The sequence below is a fragment of the Aythya ferina genome (assembly GCF_964211825.1).
Source record: "Aythya ferina genome assembly, chromosome: 7".
Classification (NCBI taxonomy): domain Eukaryota; kingdom Metazoa; phylum Chordata; class Aves; order Anseriformes; family Anatidae; genus Aythya; species Aythya ferina.
Genome location: NC_140302.1, coordinates 13,850,665 through 13,864,201, shown reverse-complemented (window position 1 = coordinate 13,864,201; position 13,537 = coordinate 13,850,665). Strand labels below are relative to the sequence as shown.

General features: G+C 42.0%; 1 protein-coding gene across 17 annotated transcripts in view; it reads right to left on the bottom strand.

Moving 5' to 3' along the window:
* Positions 1-3,542, bottom strand: part of KCNMA1 (potassium calcium-activated channel subfamily M alpha 1) — a 476,248-nt gene extending 472,706 nt beyond the window's left edge. For 7 of the 17 annotated variants that reach the window (XM_084526404.1, XM_084526413.1, XM_084526415.1 and 4 more), the window contains exon 1: positions 2,635-3,153. In XM_084526404.1, coding sequence (XP_084382530.1) covers positions 2,635-2,955 — 321 coding nt within the window. In that variant the 5' untranslated portion in view covers positions 2,956-3,153. Of the gene's footprint in view, positions 1-2,634; positions 3,154-3,376 lie in introns of those variants that run through there. The other 10 variants (XM_084526416.1, XM_084526417.1, XM_084526410.1 and 7 more) reach the window with 5 other exon arrangements.
* Between the last annotated feature and the right edge of the window lie 9,995 nt (positions 3,543-13,537).

Sequence of the window (13,537 nt, the reverse complement as noted above, 5' to 3'; positions counted from 1 at the left end):
TGGATATAGGTGTTAGGATAGTAACTCTGTGCCCTCTTCCTTTTAATATACATGAGCTATCCAGCAAGAAGCCAAAGAAAAGATATATGAAAAAGACTTCTCTTAGCTCACTTGCTGGGACCACTCTTTTGATGAGAGGATGATGGACACCCCAGCTTTGCTACAACCCACAGAGTAGCAGAAGAAGCAGCACAGGTAAGGAAAGGTCCGAACGTGAAGAAAAATTCTTCAGTTCCACAGCAGGAGGAGCTACTTCTCATAAAACTGCTTTTGCTAGCAGGTCCAATATAGTCAACGGAGTATAAGTGTGCATTTGCATTTCTCACCTGGGCATCCTTGCCCAAGTTACCATGCAGCACAAAGTGGGTGTTTGGTAACAGCCAGGTGTAAGGAATTTCTAGTTTTTCCTTCAGTTAGCCTTCATACCCTAAATAATTTTGAAAGTGTTCTGCACTAACTCATGGCTCCTTACACACACAGAATTCCCTCCAATTCCCCATTTTAGCATGGACGGAATGTAGGATCAGCCCTTGAAAGTTCTTATTCAACAGAGGCTTGAAAACCCTTAGAAGTGTAACAGACACTCTCTAGAAAGAGACGTCTATCTCCCCCTACCTGCAGAGCCCTCTATCCGCCTGCCCCAGGGCGTGATACTCACGAATTTAGCTACTTCAAGTCTCGAGCATGGAATCAGCTCCAATCTTGCTACCCCACATAGCTGCCGTCTGTCAAATCATTCAGACTGGAAGAGCTGGAACCTGCTGGCAGTATCTGTTATTTAGCTAATGGATACATTTAGCCTATGAAACTTTAAGGACAATTCAGATATGTTTTTCTGTATTGGTTAAGAGAGAAATGATCTCTTTAACCATGTCTCAACAGCTATCAGACCACTTAGACTCACCAAGACGCTATGCAAAGGAAGTCTGCGCAGAAGCCTCTCAGCCCTAACTTCTAGTTAGCTCAATGAAAGAAGCAGTAGGTGATAACCTGTAGGATTTTCTTTTTCTTCAAGATCCCTTACAGCCCTTGCAGATTTGTCCCATCATGCAGTGAGGAAAATGCTAAATATACATGAAGGATAGTAATATACAGAGGATGAGTCTTAACTACTCCTCCATTCTCAAAAAAAAAAAAAAAAAAAGTTTTTTACAGTTGTAGGAACTGGTATTTTACAAGACATTTATTATTACAAATTCATTTGAGCTTTGTCATCATACCTGGCTAATGCATCTGAAAAAGTTCAGGCTTCGTTTTGAGTAAAATTAAAAATGTCTATAGAGAAGTGATACTGCCTAGAAGGTTTCCTGCAGCTTAAGGTTGAGTTAAAAGCTTTGTATTTTATACTGTATCTCTAACAACCTCTTCTTCCGTAGATAGGCCAAGTTCCTTGCCAGTGCCCTACTTTAAGCCGCAACAGAGGGGTTCTTTCAGGCAATCCTAGCTGGACACTCACCTAGCTCAACACAAACGCACCAACAAAGTACGGTAACTTCTCACACTCTAACTCTGTTTCTGGTTTCCCTAAGTGTCAGATCCTTGCGAAGCTGGGTTATGCGCCGTATCAAGCCTGTTTAGGGGGAGGGGACAGGAGAAAGGGGAAGACAGCTCACTGTACGTCAAAGCAAGCCAGCAACCTAGCAACCATATATTAAAAGGTGTGTGTGTATTTGTGGGTGTCTGTGTGCCAGGAATAACTGAAGCAGATATTATTCCATTTGTAATCCAAAAACTGTGAAAAGGGAAGGGGAGAAACTCCAGCTGCTAGTCTATTTTGGGGTCTGTCAAAATCCACTTTCACAAATACAGAGTCTTAACGCTTTCTATCCCATTTGTCTTAAACAAAAATGGAAGTCTGGACCTGAGAGGATTCTTAGCCTCGGCTTGAAGTGCCTCCTTCAAACCAAAAGGCAACCTTATTTCATGTACCACAATTTCTTCCAGCTGGTAACATGCAAAAATTGAAATAGTTGAGAGGTTGCCGCAAAAATTTTGCAATTGGATTAGAGGAATACTGACCTAATGTCTTTCCTGGGAATTCATGGTACACCTCTGGATATCAACACTTAATTCATGAGAAAGGTATGTAAGAGATTCTCAGGGAATGGAACTAGCTTTGACAAGATTTACTTGAGTGAGAAATTTCCCTTCTTAATCTTCCCCAAGTTTCTCACACTGTAGGAGAACCAAGAGTTTAGCTTGGCACGAATGCGTTCCCACCCTACGCGATCCTAGGGGGTGCACACCAACTTCTGAACCACACTGTTCCAACGTGCCAGCGCGCACATCGCCAAGTGGTTGAGCTGGTCCCAGGCGCACCCTCACTGCCACCAGACCAAGACCTGTGTGCACCCCTGTGAGGGCTGTAAGGCACAGAAGAGGCTGAGGGGCACCTGTCTGTGCTGCATCCAGCGCCTTGCTCCCCAGCCACGCTCCCCACATTGCCCCAGGCGACCCCACTGGAGCAGCATGCTGTCAGCCTACACCAGCCGTGTGGCACCTCCTGCGCTGCCACCTCGCTGAGGTGTCCTGGGATACGAGGCTGGACTCCTACTCCCCCTCCTCACTACCACCACTGCACCAGACCAGCAAAAGCAGCAAGAAGGGAAGGGGAGGGAAGGAGTGGGGAGTTACCTTGCTTTTGACCCCGCAGTGGCAGCAGACAGTCCACAGGTACTTGAGGGTCCTCCACAGCAGGATGATAAACAGTCCCCCAAAGAAAGTGACCATGGATGAGGCGAGGAAAGCCCACCACATGCGCTGTCCGCGGCTATCGCAGGGCACCTCCATGGTCACCGGGATGATGAGCGCATCCATCTTGGGCACATTGACGGGGGAGGAGGACGAGTCTGTGTTGAGATTGTTGGCGTTGATATTGTTACTCATTCTAAGGCCGCCGCCGCCGCCGCCGCCGCTGCCGCCCGGGTAGGAGCCGCCGCCGCTGCCATTTGCCATAGCTAACAGCGAGCCGGGCGCGCAGGGGCTTCCGAGAGCTCCTCCCGCCGCCAGCGCCCCCCAAAAAACCCATCACCAGCCATATTGCTGCCGCCGCCGCCGCTGCTCAGCGGGAAAAGGAAAATGAGAATAACGGCAACAAAAAGCCAAATCAAAACAAACGACCCGACCGAAAAAAAAAAAAAAAAAAAAAAAAAGGGAAAAAAATAATAAAGAAAAACGACCGCAACAATCCCCGGGTCCCTCTCGGGAGCCGACAGGCCGGTGAATTCCGAGCGTCCTCCTTGCACGGCGAAAATAATATCAACAAATTAAAAATAATAATGGAAAGGTAGTCCGCTCCTCCGACTCCCACCCCTTCCTTCTCCCGCAAACACGGCCCCCCCCCCGCCCCCCCAAAAAAAAAAAAATCAGCCACCACCACCACCACAGACTGATGCCTCGGAGCGTCTCTCCAAGCTACCCAGCGCTGCAACCCCACTGGCCTCCGCGGGGACCGCTCAGCCTCCGCCGCGGATCTTCCTGGAGGTGGTCTGTTATTATTGTTATTAGTCTTTAACTTGTTATTAGCGATATTCAGTCGTCCCCCCCCCGCGCACCCTCCTCCTCCTCCTCCTCCTCCTCTTCCAAGTCCAGCCCCTTCCTCTCGTCTTCCCCCCTCGGTGCCGGCGGCAGCCTCCTGTGGCTCCTAATTCATCCTCCGCTGGCCCAGCCGTGCGTGTGCCGCCTCCTCCTCCTCGCCCATCCTCCAGGAGCTCCCTCCGGGCCGCAGGCTGCCGCTCCCCCCGGTACCCCCCCACGGGCGGAGAGAGGCGCCGCCGCCTCCCGCCCCTCCCTGCCGGGGGGAGGCGGCGATGGAGGCCGGGGGGCTCCGGCTTCGGGGGGCTCACGGCCCCCCGCGGGGCCGCCGAGGCAGCGGCCGGGGAACGGGGCTGCTGCCGGGGGGGGCGGCGAGGCGGTGCCCGAGATGCTGCCGCTCCGAGGCGTCCCCCCGGCCCGGGCGGGCTCCGCAGCCGCGGAGGGGCGGGGGCCGTGACGCGGGGAACGCCCGGCGCTGCTCCCCTCAGCGCTGCTCCCCCCCACCACACACACACACACCCCGGAGCCCAGCTCCCACCCGAGCTGCTCCCCCCGGAGCTGTACATGGCCGGGCCGGGGGCTGCGAGAGGGGACGAGGGCGAGCGACAGCGGGGGGGGGGGCGCGGGAGGCGGGTGAGTTGCAGCAGCAGGTGCCCGGGGATGCGGGAACGGGAGGGGGGATGCTGCTGCGGGCAAGCGTTGGAGGAAGCGGGGAGCGAATAGATGGATATAGGGGATTTTTATTATTATTATTATGTTTCATTTCTGGAATTGACACGGGGAAACGTGGCGATCGTGCCGCGAGTTGCACATCGCCAGAACGTTCCTGAAATTAACCCTTAGGGATTAAAGCAGCGATTTGCCAGGGCACGCTTTGGGAGGGGGGGGGAGAGAGGGAATCCAGGGAGAAAATCTAAGAGGGGGAGGAATCCAGCAAGAAAATCTGGGTAGTTGTCTCCTTCATTTATATTCACGTATCGACTGTAAAATTTGAGATTAATCATTTATAAATAAAATCTCCCCTTGGCACATGGTCTGATCACCGGTTGCCTGCACCCAGTCTGGTGCAGATCCTCTTTTCACCCTTCCCTGGTGAAATGCAAAAGCCAGCATTTGAGGCGTTTCCCCACCTGATCCACTCACTGCTCGTGCACAGGGCCACCATGATGAAGCAATCATCTGTTAACCTTTGCCAGCAGTAGTCCGTTTTGGCATCTGCCACAGGTCTGTTTATTTTTGTTTTTTAGTTAAGTGTTGATAATGAGATTTTATGAGTTCTCAGGGCTTTTTATGGGTCTAGCTAAACCTCTCACCTCCACTTTTTGATGTAATTGCAACACCATTTGACAAACTTTGTAGGTTTAGCATAGTATATTGCTCCAGTGTCCTCCTTCAAGAGGGGGCTTCGTTCTTCAAGCATGGACTCACAGAGGCCTCCGAATAGAGAAAGCACTAGGCAGTAATATGGAGGTATATACAAGTGAGAGAACACTACATTACTGTATCCCAGGGGAAGTCAGATGCTCAGTTACATGGTGCACCTGAAGCAGCCTGCTCCCAGGGGACTGTTGTAAGAAGAAATTAAGTAGAGGATTTCTAAATGCAGAGAACAAGTGTGGCTGGAAAGAAGTGGCATGTTGCAGCTAACTTGTGCAGCCCCTGAAGGAGCTGCCACCTCCCCTGCCTGTCCTTACCAGCCCAACCCAAAGCTGGAAAGCCACCAAGGTGACCAAGTGTCATGGTGGCAGGGTGCACACCTGGAGGGCTGGGCCCAGAACCTGACACACTGGCTCTGGGTTTCTGGACTGGAGTTGAAGGAGTGCCCCTTCCCCACCTGTTACACATACCTGCAGGTTCATTTGTTCATCAGCTAATAGGCACGGAATGAGGGCAGGGACATTAGGACACAACCACTTGATGCCTGGTCTTCAGAAGTGCCAGGTGTTCACAGGTGCCCTTACAGCTGGTGGAAACCCCAGGCCCTTTGCACTCGGGAAGACCTGGGCAGTGAACAACAGAAGCACAGCATATCCTCAGGAAGGTTTTTGCATGTAGGAGTTTCTTCTGTGTCATCGACTGGTGGCAGGCAAGGGCTGGACCTCTGAAGCAAAGGTTATACGTATGTCTTCTCTTGCTGGTAGTTGAGAGGCTCCAGCAGGTATGAGAGAGGACTGCAGCCTGAAAGTGTTACTTTTCCCAAGAAGCACACTTTATACAGTCAGAAGATATGTGCTAAAAAACTATTTGACCCTGGATACCGTTGCAGCTGAACACTTCATGCATTGGGTTCCTGAGCACTCCAGATACAAATGAGAACACGAGGCACTTCTAAAATTGCATCCCCATAGGACACTATTTAGGAATGCAAAGGATGGTCCTACATGAAAGTTCAAACCAAAGCAAACCAAGTATACTGAACTATATAGACTGTACTCTAAAATAATTGGCTTTGAATATGTTTACACAACATGTAAACATTTAAGATGTATTGTGAACACTTATAAAAAGCTGACTTAAGTTCTGGTACTCAAACCTTCGTAAAATAACCAAACAGTGGTTTGGGTTTCTAGTTTATGAATGTCACACTACATACCCAGGGAGTAATCTTTCCTGTTACCTGTATAAACGAACTCCTGTTATTTACATAAACAGCTCTCAATCCTACAAATATTTATAATGGCACTCACACACAAAGTTAAACTCATTGATGTCAGCTGGTGAGACTCACGCTGTTTCTGAAGAGCTTGATTAATATGAGTTGTCTGCAAAAGACAAAGCATATATAAAGTAAGCAACTTTGTATTTTGTTCACTGATTCATAGGTAGAGAAATGACACTTGAATGAGTATCAACCAGGTGCCAGTTGAGTTCACGCTGTTATGAATAAGGAAAGCCCCACTTTCTACTGGAGTTTTTATAAAGTGCAGTTTGAGAACGCACACTGGAGCTGCCTTCTTCATTTATGGTGGTAATGCCTGCCTTTTACATTGCCTTCAGAACAAACAAGGTTTTCCAACTATGTTTCCTGGTACAACCTATCCTCAGTAAACACAAAATTTAAACAAATTAGTTTTCTATTTAATGTTTCAGCACAAGATCTCAAAATTTGTTTGCCTGAATAATATGTACCAAACTTAATGAGCACTGTGTTTAGCTGTGATTTTTCTGTTGCTACCACACACCACAGTCTGGGACACAGCTTGACATAAATCCGGAGGGTTAGGTTCCAGAAAAGGAGCATTTTAACAGCAAGCAAATTGCTCCTCTTTATGTAAAACAGTTCCCTCTTGTGGATGTTCTGTGCACAGTATCTCACAGAAAGCATTTAAAATATGCATTCAACCTCTATCTTTGCAATTAAAAAACAAGACCTCCATTCCGCGATGATCTCAACATACAGGACAATCTTCTTGCTAGCAATTACACAGACAGGTAAGGAAAAACAAACTATTGTATTTTATCCAGATATAATTAAGCTGCAAAATCACTCATTATCAATAACAATTTAATTCATTGCAATAACCACAACAAAGCTAAAGAAAAGTTGCATAACTGTACCTGCATGAGTCTAGCATAAATCACAGTAGTTTTGTTTGCTTCTTTGTTAGTTGCATTTATATGAGAAAACCTTCTTCACTTTACATAAAGAAACCTATGATTAAAAAAGAAGGAAAGCATACGCTGTGTAAAGAAAGGAGACAGTAACAGCAAAATAGTAAGGATTTCCAAGGGTCCCTGAACTAAATACTGAAGACAGAGAAATTCCTTAGAATGACAAAATTTTCATTAAAACTTAAGAGTCCACACAATTAAGTGGCACAGCTTTACTGCTGATACAATATTGCGTCAGGGCTTAATTTGGCATGATGGTTCAAACATCACATGAATGCAGTAACCAGGTAAGATATATAGGTTCCCTAAATTATGACTACATTACACAAATAATATATATATATATATATATATAGTTATTGTTAAGAAATTAGATGTGAGAGACTGAACACACAGACTGAACACATTCCCCCGTTTCACTGATAGGCATCTGGTCTAGCTCAGTCTGGAGAAATGATGGAAAGCATGTTATTAGCATGTTTTTGTCTTGAGGGAAATAAAATAAACAAATAATAAATAAATAAATAAATATATTAAAAAAGGATAGAAGCTTCTGATAGAATCCAGTATACCATAAACTTGTTTACCACAATTTGTTCAATGATCATATTTGAAACCTTCCTATTTGATTAAAGGTACAGCATGAATGTTGTAAAAACAACTTAAGGTTTTTACTTTTTACTTTTCCAGGGTAAAAACTTCCTAATTCCAACAGCGAGGTATTTATTTATTCTCTGCCACACCAGGCTTTGGGTTGCTATCTGAACAATCCCTTATAAGATGCACTGTTGATACCTTCTGTGATAGTTTAACCAGCCTAAATAATTACTATTTGTGACCTCCTTCTTTATGTTTTTGTTGTCACAACAGAACATACTGTTGGCTTTTATATAACTCGAGTAGTTGTGGCAGAGGAACAACTTACACAAGGAAGTACAATAAAATAATAATAAAAATTGTTTACTTCTCAATGAGATAGATCTGTATTATTGAGCTCAGTGGGACATTTGTTTTTGACCACAATGTTGCAGACATATAGCCACAGATGTCCTGCATAATTAACTCTGAGCATTGCTTTAATAATATTCCTAGTTTGTCTTGAGACGGGTGAAAAATAACAGATTTCTAGTGATTAGACAGGTATAGGAAAAAAAACAGCATGAGATAATTCTAAGGTATTTGTGATTTAATGCAAAACGTTTGCTCTCTGAAATGCTGAGGAGGATCTCCTGCTGATGTAAAACACACATAAGCATGCATCTGCTGTCCTTGTTTTAAAGACTCTGAAGTGGAAATATTTACAGGAGGTGATATTAATGTGCTTACAAAACTAGCATGACTGCATATAGCTCTATATTTGTATATGACAAATGATTACCATTTGTTCTTTTAGTACAATTCAGTCAAACTATTTCCATGAGTACTAATTGACAGTCTTGCTTAGCTTATTCTGCATATATCCAATGCCCATTCAAAGACTGAGGTACATATTTAGCATTATCATAATTTGCACTCTCTAACACCTTCTTATCGAAGCACTTTGCAAATACGAATACATTGAGCTTCATCACATCTCTCTGTAACAGTATACACGAACACTATTCTTGGCAGCAAGATTACATAACAATTTCCTTGAATTAGTTAAAACTTCAGTATTGAAATCTATTTTGGCACTTAACCCTGGCAAAATCCTCCAGCTGGCAGGACAAAGACATACCTCAGCAGAATGTTTTAATGGGTCACCCAATCATTCAGAGCGATCGTCTCCAGAATACTGGAACCCTTGCACTCAGTCCAGCTAAATAAAATATTAAAGAAAGTGCCCTACTCATATTAATCCACACAGTATGAATAGAATTTTAATACAGATTAGTATTGCAAACATATTTTCACTTGGCTTGCCTTTTTTTTTTTTTTTCATAAGTGGGTTCTTGAATATATTTTGTTTATTAGCTGGGTCCTACATCAAGACCTAAGATACTTCCTTGTCCTCAACTTTCCCTTACCAAATGACCTGAGCCATGCAATATTTGGTATATGTGATATTTGTTGCCAACAGGACTCCTTCTTACTGGAAAATAAGTGTTCTTTATGCATTAATTAAACATGAAGAAGACATGGCTAGCATTTGAAAAAAAGGTGATAGCAGAAATGGTTTCAGCTATATTACACCTTCTGAGCTTGGCAAGTGCATTTAATAAATATCAATACACCTATGTGAAAGGACTCTTGACTTCTCAGAATCAGAGCCTGTTTATTACTGTTGGTACTTAAGATTCTTCCTTCTAGCCAGGAATTTTACCACAGGGCAAGAGAAAATGGAAAGACATCAGGAAATATTCTTTATTAAAGATCATTTACTATACAGCTCTGCTTTGATTTTTCATAGTTTCTGCACCTAAAAGAAAAACTACCACTACCAATTATTAGAGATGGAGTGAACAGAAACTAGAAAGGAAGGACTGAAATTCACCATTTTTTCACTCCCACAGCTATGGGGAACAGGCTGGTTTGTTTGTTTGTTTGTTTGTTTGTTTGTTTATTTATTTATGTTTCCCTTCAAAAGTTCCTATAAAGCTTTCCTTTTCAAAATTAATAATCTAATTTGGTGAGCAAGCATTGCATACAGACAAATAGAACTCTAAACTACTGCTGCATATATGCTAAGATACCATATGAGCAGGGAGAGGTACAGTGTCAATGCCTGTTACAACAAACATGGAACACCCTGAAGACAGAAGTGGAGCAAGCACTGTTAAAACCCAAGTAGGCTAAATCACTATCAAAGGAGATACAGGAACAGTGCAGTAATATAATACATCAAAATGTATCAACGTAAAAAAAAAAAGACTTTTAAAATGTCCCTCTTATGTCGCTAATTCCCCTTTTTCTGAGTGGGCTCTGATGTCTGGCCAAACAATTGAAAGAGAGAATAAGCCAACCCCTTCACTCTGCCCTGAAGGTAACAAAAGAGCAGAGACAGGAGTTACAAGAAGTGGTGTGCAAAGAACCACCGCATAAGTGGGGCAAAAATTCTCTAACTTTGTCCAGTTCTTTGTACAAGTATCTGCATTCTTTGTTGCTTTCATCCAGGCCCAGAAAAATTCTCATGAGGAATACAGCAAATATTACAGTAATACAGCAAATATTACAGTAATACAGCAAATACGTAGGTCTCTTATGTGCTACCATCATGAAAACACCAAGTAGGGCGTGTGCATCTCCCATACCTTTGGGCAGCTTCCCACTGTGCTGTTACTGCCAGCTACGAATAAATTATTGCCATAGCAATCACAAAGACTAATACTTCTTTTTAAAAATATAATTAATTTGCAGGGATAAAGGGCTTTTGTCTCAATTTTTAATATTTTCTATTCATTTTACTTGATATCTTGCACACTGAACACACATAGATCAGGTACTTGGACTCATAGACTTGGACTCCCTACCTTTCTAAGGGAAAAATAAAATAAATAAAATAAAACAAAATAAAACAAAATAAAACAAAATAAAATAAAATAAAATAAAATAAAATAAAATAAAATAAAATAAAATAAAATAAAATAAAATAAAATAAAATAAAATAAAATAAAGAAAATTCTAAAAAGGAGGGAAGGAAAAAGACATTTCATTTTAACATATGATTTGTTTGTACTGGACAACCCTTTGTCATGTCCAGAAGCCAACTGTGCCACGTGGCACTTGCAGAGAGACGCTGCTGGCAGAGTCAGAGCCCCTACCATGGAAACACTGCCCATCATTCCTGAAAGCAGCTGCCAGCCTTCACATACTGTAGGGTTCAAAAGTCTGTGGTGTACAATTTAAAACAATTATTTGGGGAGTAAAGTGGTAGCAGCAGCACTGTGCTGTTGCTCTACTCTGATTAGGCCAGCGGAAATTTTCACCAGAAATACTTTGTTTCTTTTCATAAAAGTCAGCTAATTTTGAAAAAAAAAAAAAAAAAAAAAAAAAAAAGTGAATATGTACTGAAAATATCCACTGTGAAAAACAGCTCTGAGCTCTAGGTAATTGAATGTCTACCAGGTGTAAATCTGCTTAACTCTGACAAATCATACATCAGGCATACTAAAACCATAAAGGAGACACCATATGTTTACAAGCAGCTACCCCATTTATTTGCAGCTTATTGTCACACTTACACTTTGTTCTCCCCAGGATATATTCACATTAAGGAAGCTGGTGTTTATTTATGAGAATAGCCTCAACATGATTTCAGGAAGAGCTGAGTTTGTGATGATTTGCTTAGCTTACTTGTCTCTCACATTTGTATGGAACAGAATGACCGAGAACAGGAAATATGCAACAGAAAATAAATTAGAACAGAAAAAAAAACGGGATTGCTTTCGCTATCAAACACCAGCAAATACAATAAGTTTTGAAATGCTGAGTCTCAGCATACTCAGAGAACACTCTCATCCCACTGCATAAACTCATATCCACCAAAGAGTCTGAAATGAGGAAGAGATAAGATCCAGTTAATGCGCAATCCAGCAAAATGCTGCCCATGCCTGCTTTGATCCACCAAAGCATTTAAACAGGTGTCTAATTTTATGCACAAGTAATCTCACAGAATTCTGTAACCAAGTCACATGTTTAAAATTAAGCATCTGTTTTAGGGCCAGGGTGACAAGGCTCAGCACCTTGTATGATTAAGTGACTAGTAAGCTGAAGAGGTTGTGTAGGAGTCATGTCCTTAATTGCTTGCTGACTTCATCAACACATATCTAACTGAGGTTGTATTTTCTAGTGTGCACTATAAAGGTGACCTTTAGTTCCAGAATGAATATGACCTTAGGATTCTCTTTCCTGTTTGGGACTATATGTTCTTAAATTAGCAAATAATGGAATAATAATACCCAATTTAGGAGTCACAATTTTGGAAAGATTGGTGATCTAGAGTTGTACACTAGAGTTGTATTCCTGAGAACAGACAAACTTCTGGAATACTAGTCTAAAGACATAAGTTTCCTCACTGATAGATCCTAATATGTCCTCTCACAAGTCAATGGTGCTGCTAAGGATCGGATACATACCCGTTGTCACAGATATGTGTCAAATGACAGAACTCTGCTAATGCAGCAGTCCTATATGCAGTACTAAGCCTGCAGCAAGCTATAAACAAAATACCCTCAGCCTGAACTCAAATTAACTGAAGTCAAGTCCATAATGAATGGCTGCCTTAAAAAGGCAATATTTTCCAATAGGGCTTTATTATTTATTTTCTGTGCTTAATTCAGTAGATCGTTAATTCAGTGGACATATAACGGCAACCAACAAAATGAAACTCCAGTTAAGACCTCCAGCCTATAGGCAACACGATAATGATGGAATGAAGCTTTATTGACTGAATAGCCTCATATGCTGCATATACTCACATACATGGCTTTAATTTAATCTGAACTGCAGGCAGATGTTCATTTCTGTTTCCTTACATAAACTAATTGTAATTCACCCTATAGTCTGAACTTGGAAAAATTATTTGGGAAGAGGCATAGATTGTTTGTGTCTTATTCAACAGGTGCAGTTTTGCCTTCTAATCCAACCCTGTGGCTGTATTGATGAAAGATACATGTGGTTATCTAATAAAAATTTGCATGTGCATATCTAGTAATAGTTAGGCACAGGCTAATGTGGAATCAGTGGGGCAATACCTTTGGGGAAAAGCATAATAAAGAATTTACTCTCATATATGTTTGCAGGTGAATATCCTGAAGGTGTTTATTATTATTATTATTATTATTATTATTATTAATATTATTAATATTAATATTATTATTAATTAACATGCAGCTTTTAGGCAATGGGATATTAAATTTTATTTGAACATGAGATATGAATCACAAATCTTCCATCTAGTCACCATCTCAGTCAAGTCTCATTCAAAGCTTCTGACAATAAATTCTTGTTTATTATTACATATATTGCCTTACCTCACACAACAGGTCTTCCCAGTGCCTCTTTTCCTAGGAGGAAGTATGCTGCTATACACGTGATAATAAACTATTGCTTATCTAACGTCAGTATTTTAGAAACAACTATGTAGAGCCTATTGACAACTTTGGTAGTTAGAATATTGTTAATTTTTACATAAGGCATTTCTGCAAATTTTATAGTGCTTGAATATGGCCTGTTTCTCATAAATTAATTCTATCATTAAAAGTGTATTATAAACTTTTATACGTTAATACAAAAGTGTATTATATACTTTTATTATTAGCTACAGTAAGATTCTGAAATATAGAATCATAAGTCCTTCAGTGGTCTGAGTGTAGCCTCAGAGGAACCCTATTGGTGAGGTATTCATTCCTATTAAAAATAAATAAATAAATAAATTAGAATTTCAGGGATTCACACCTATAGACAGAACAGG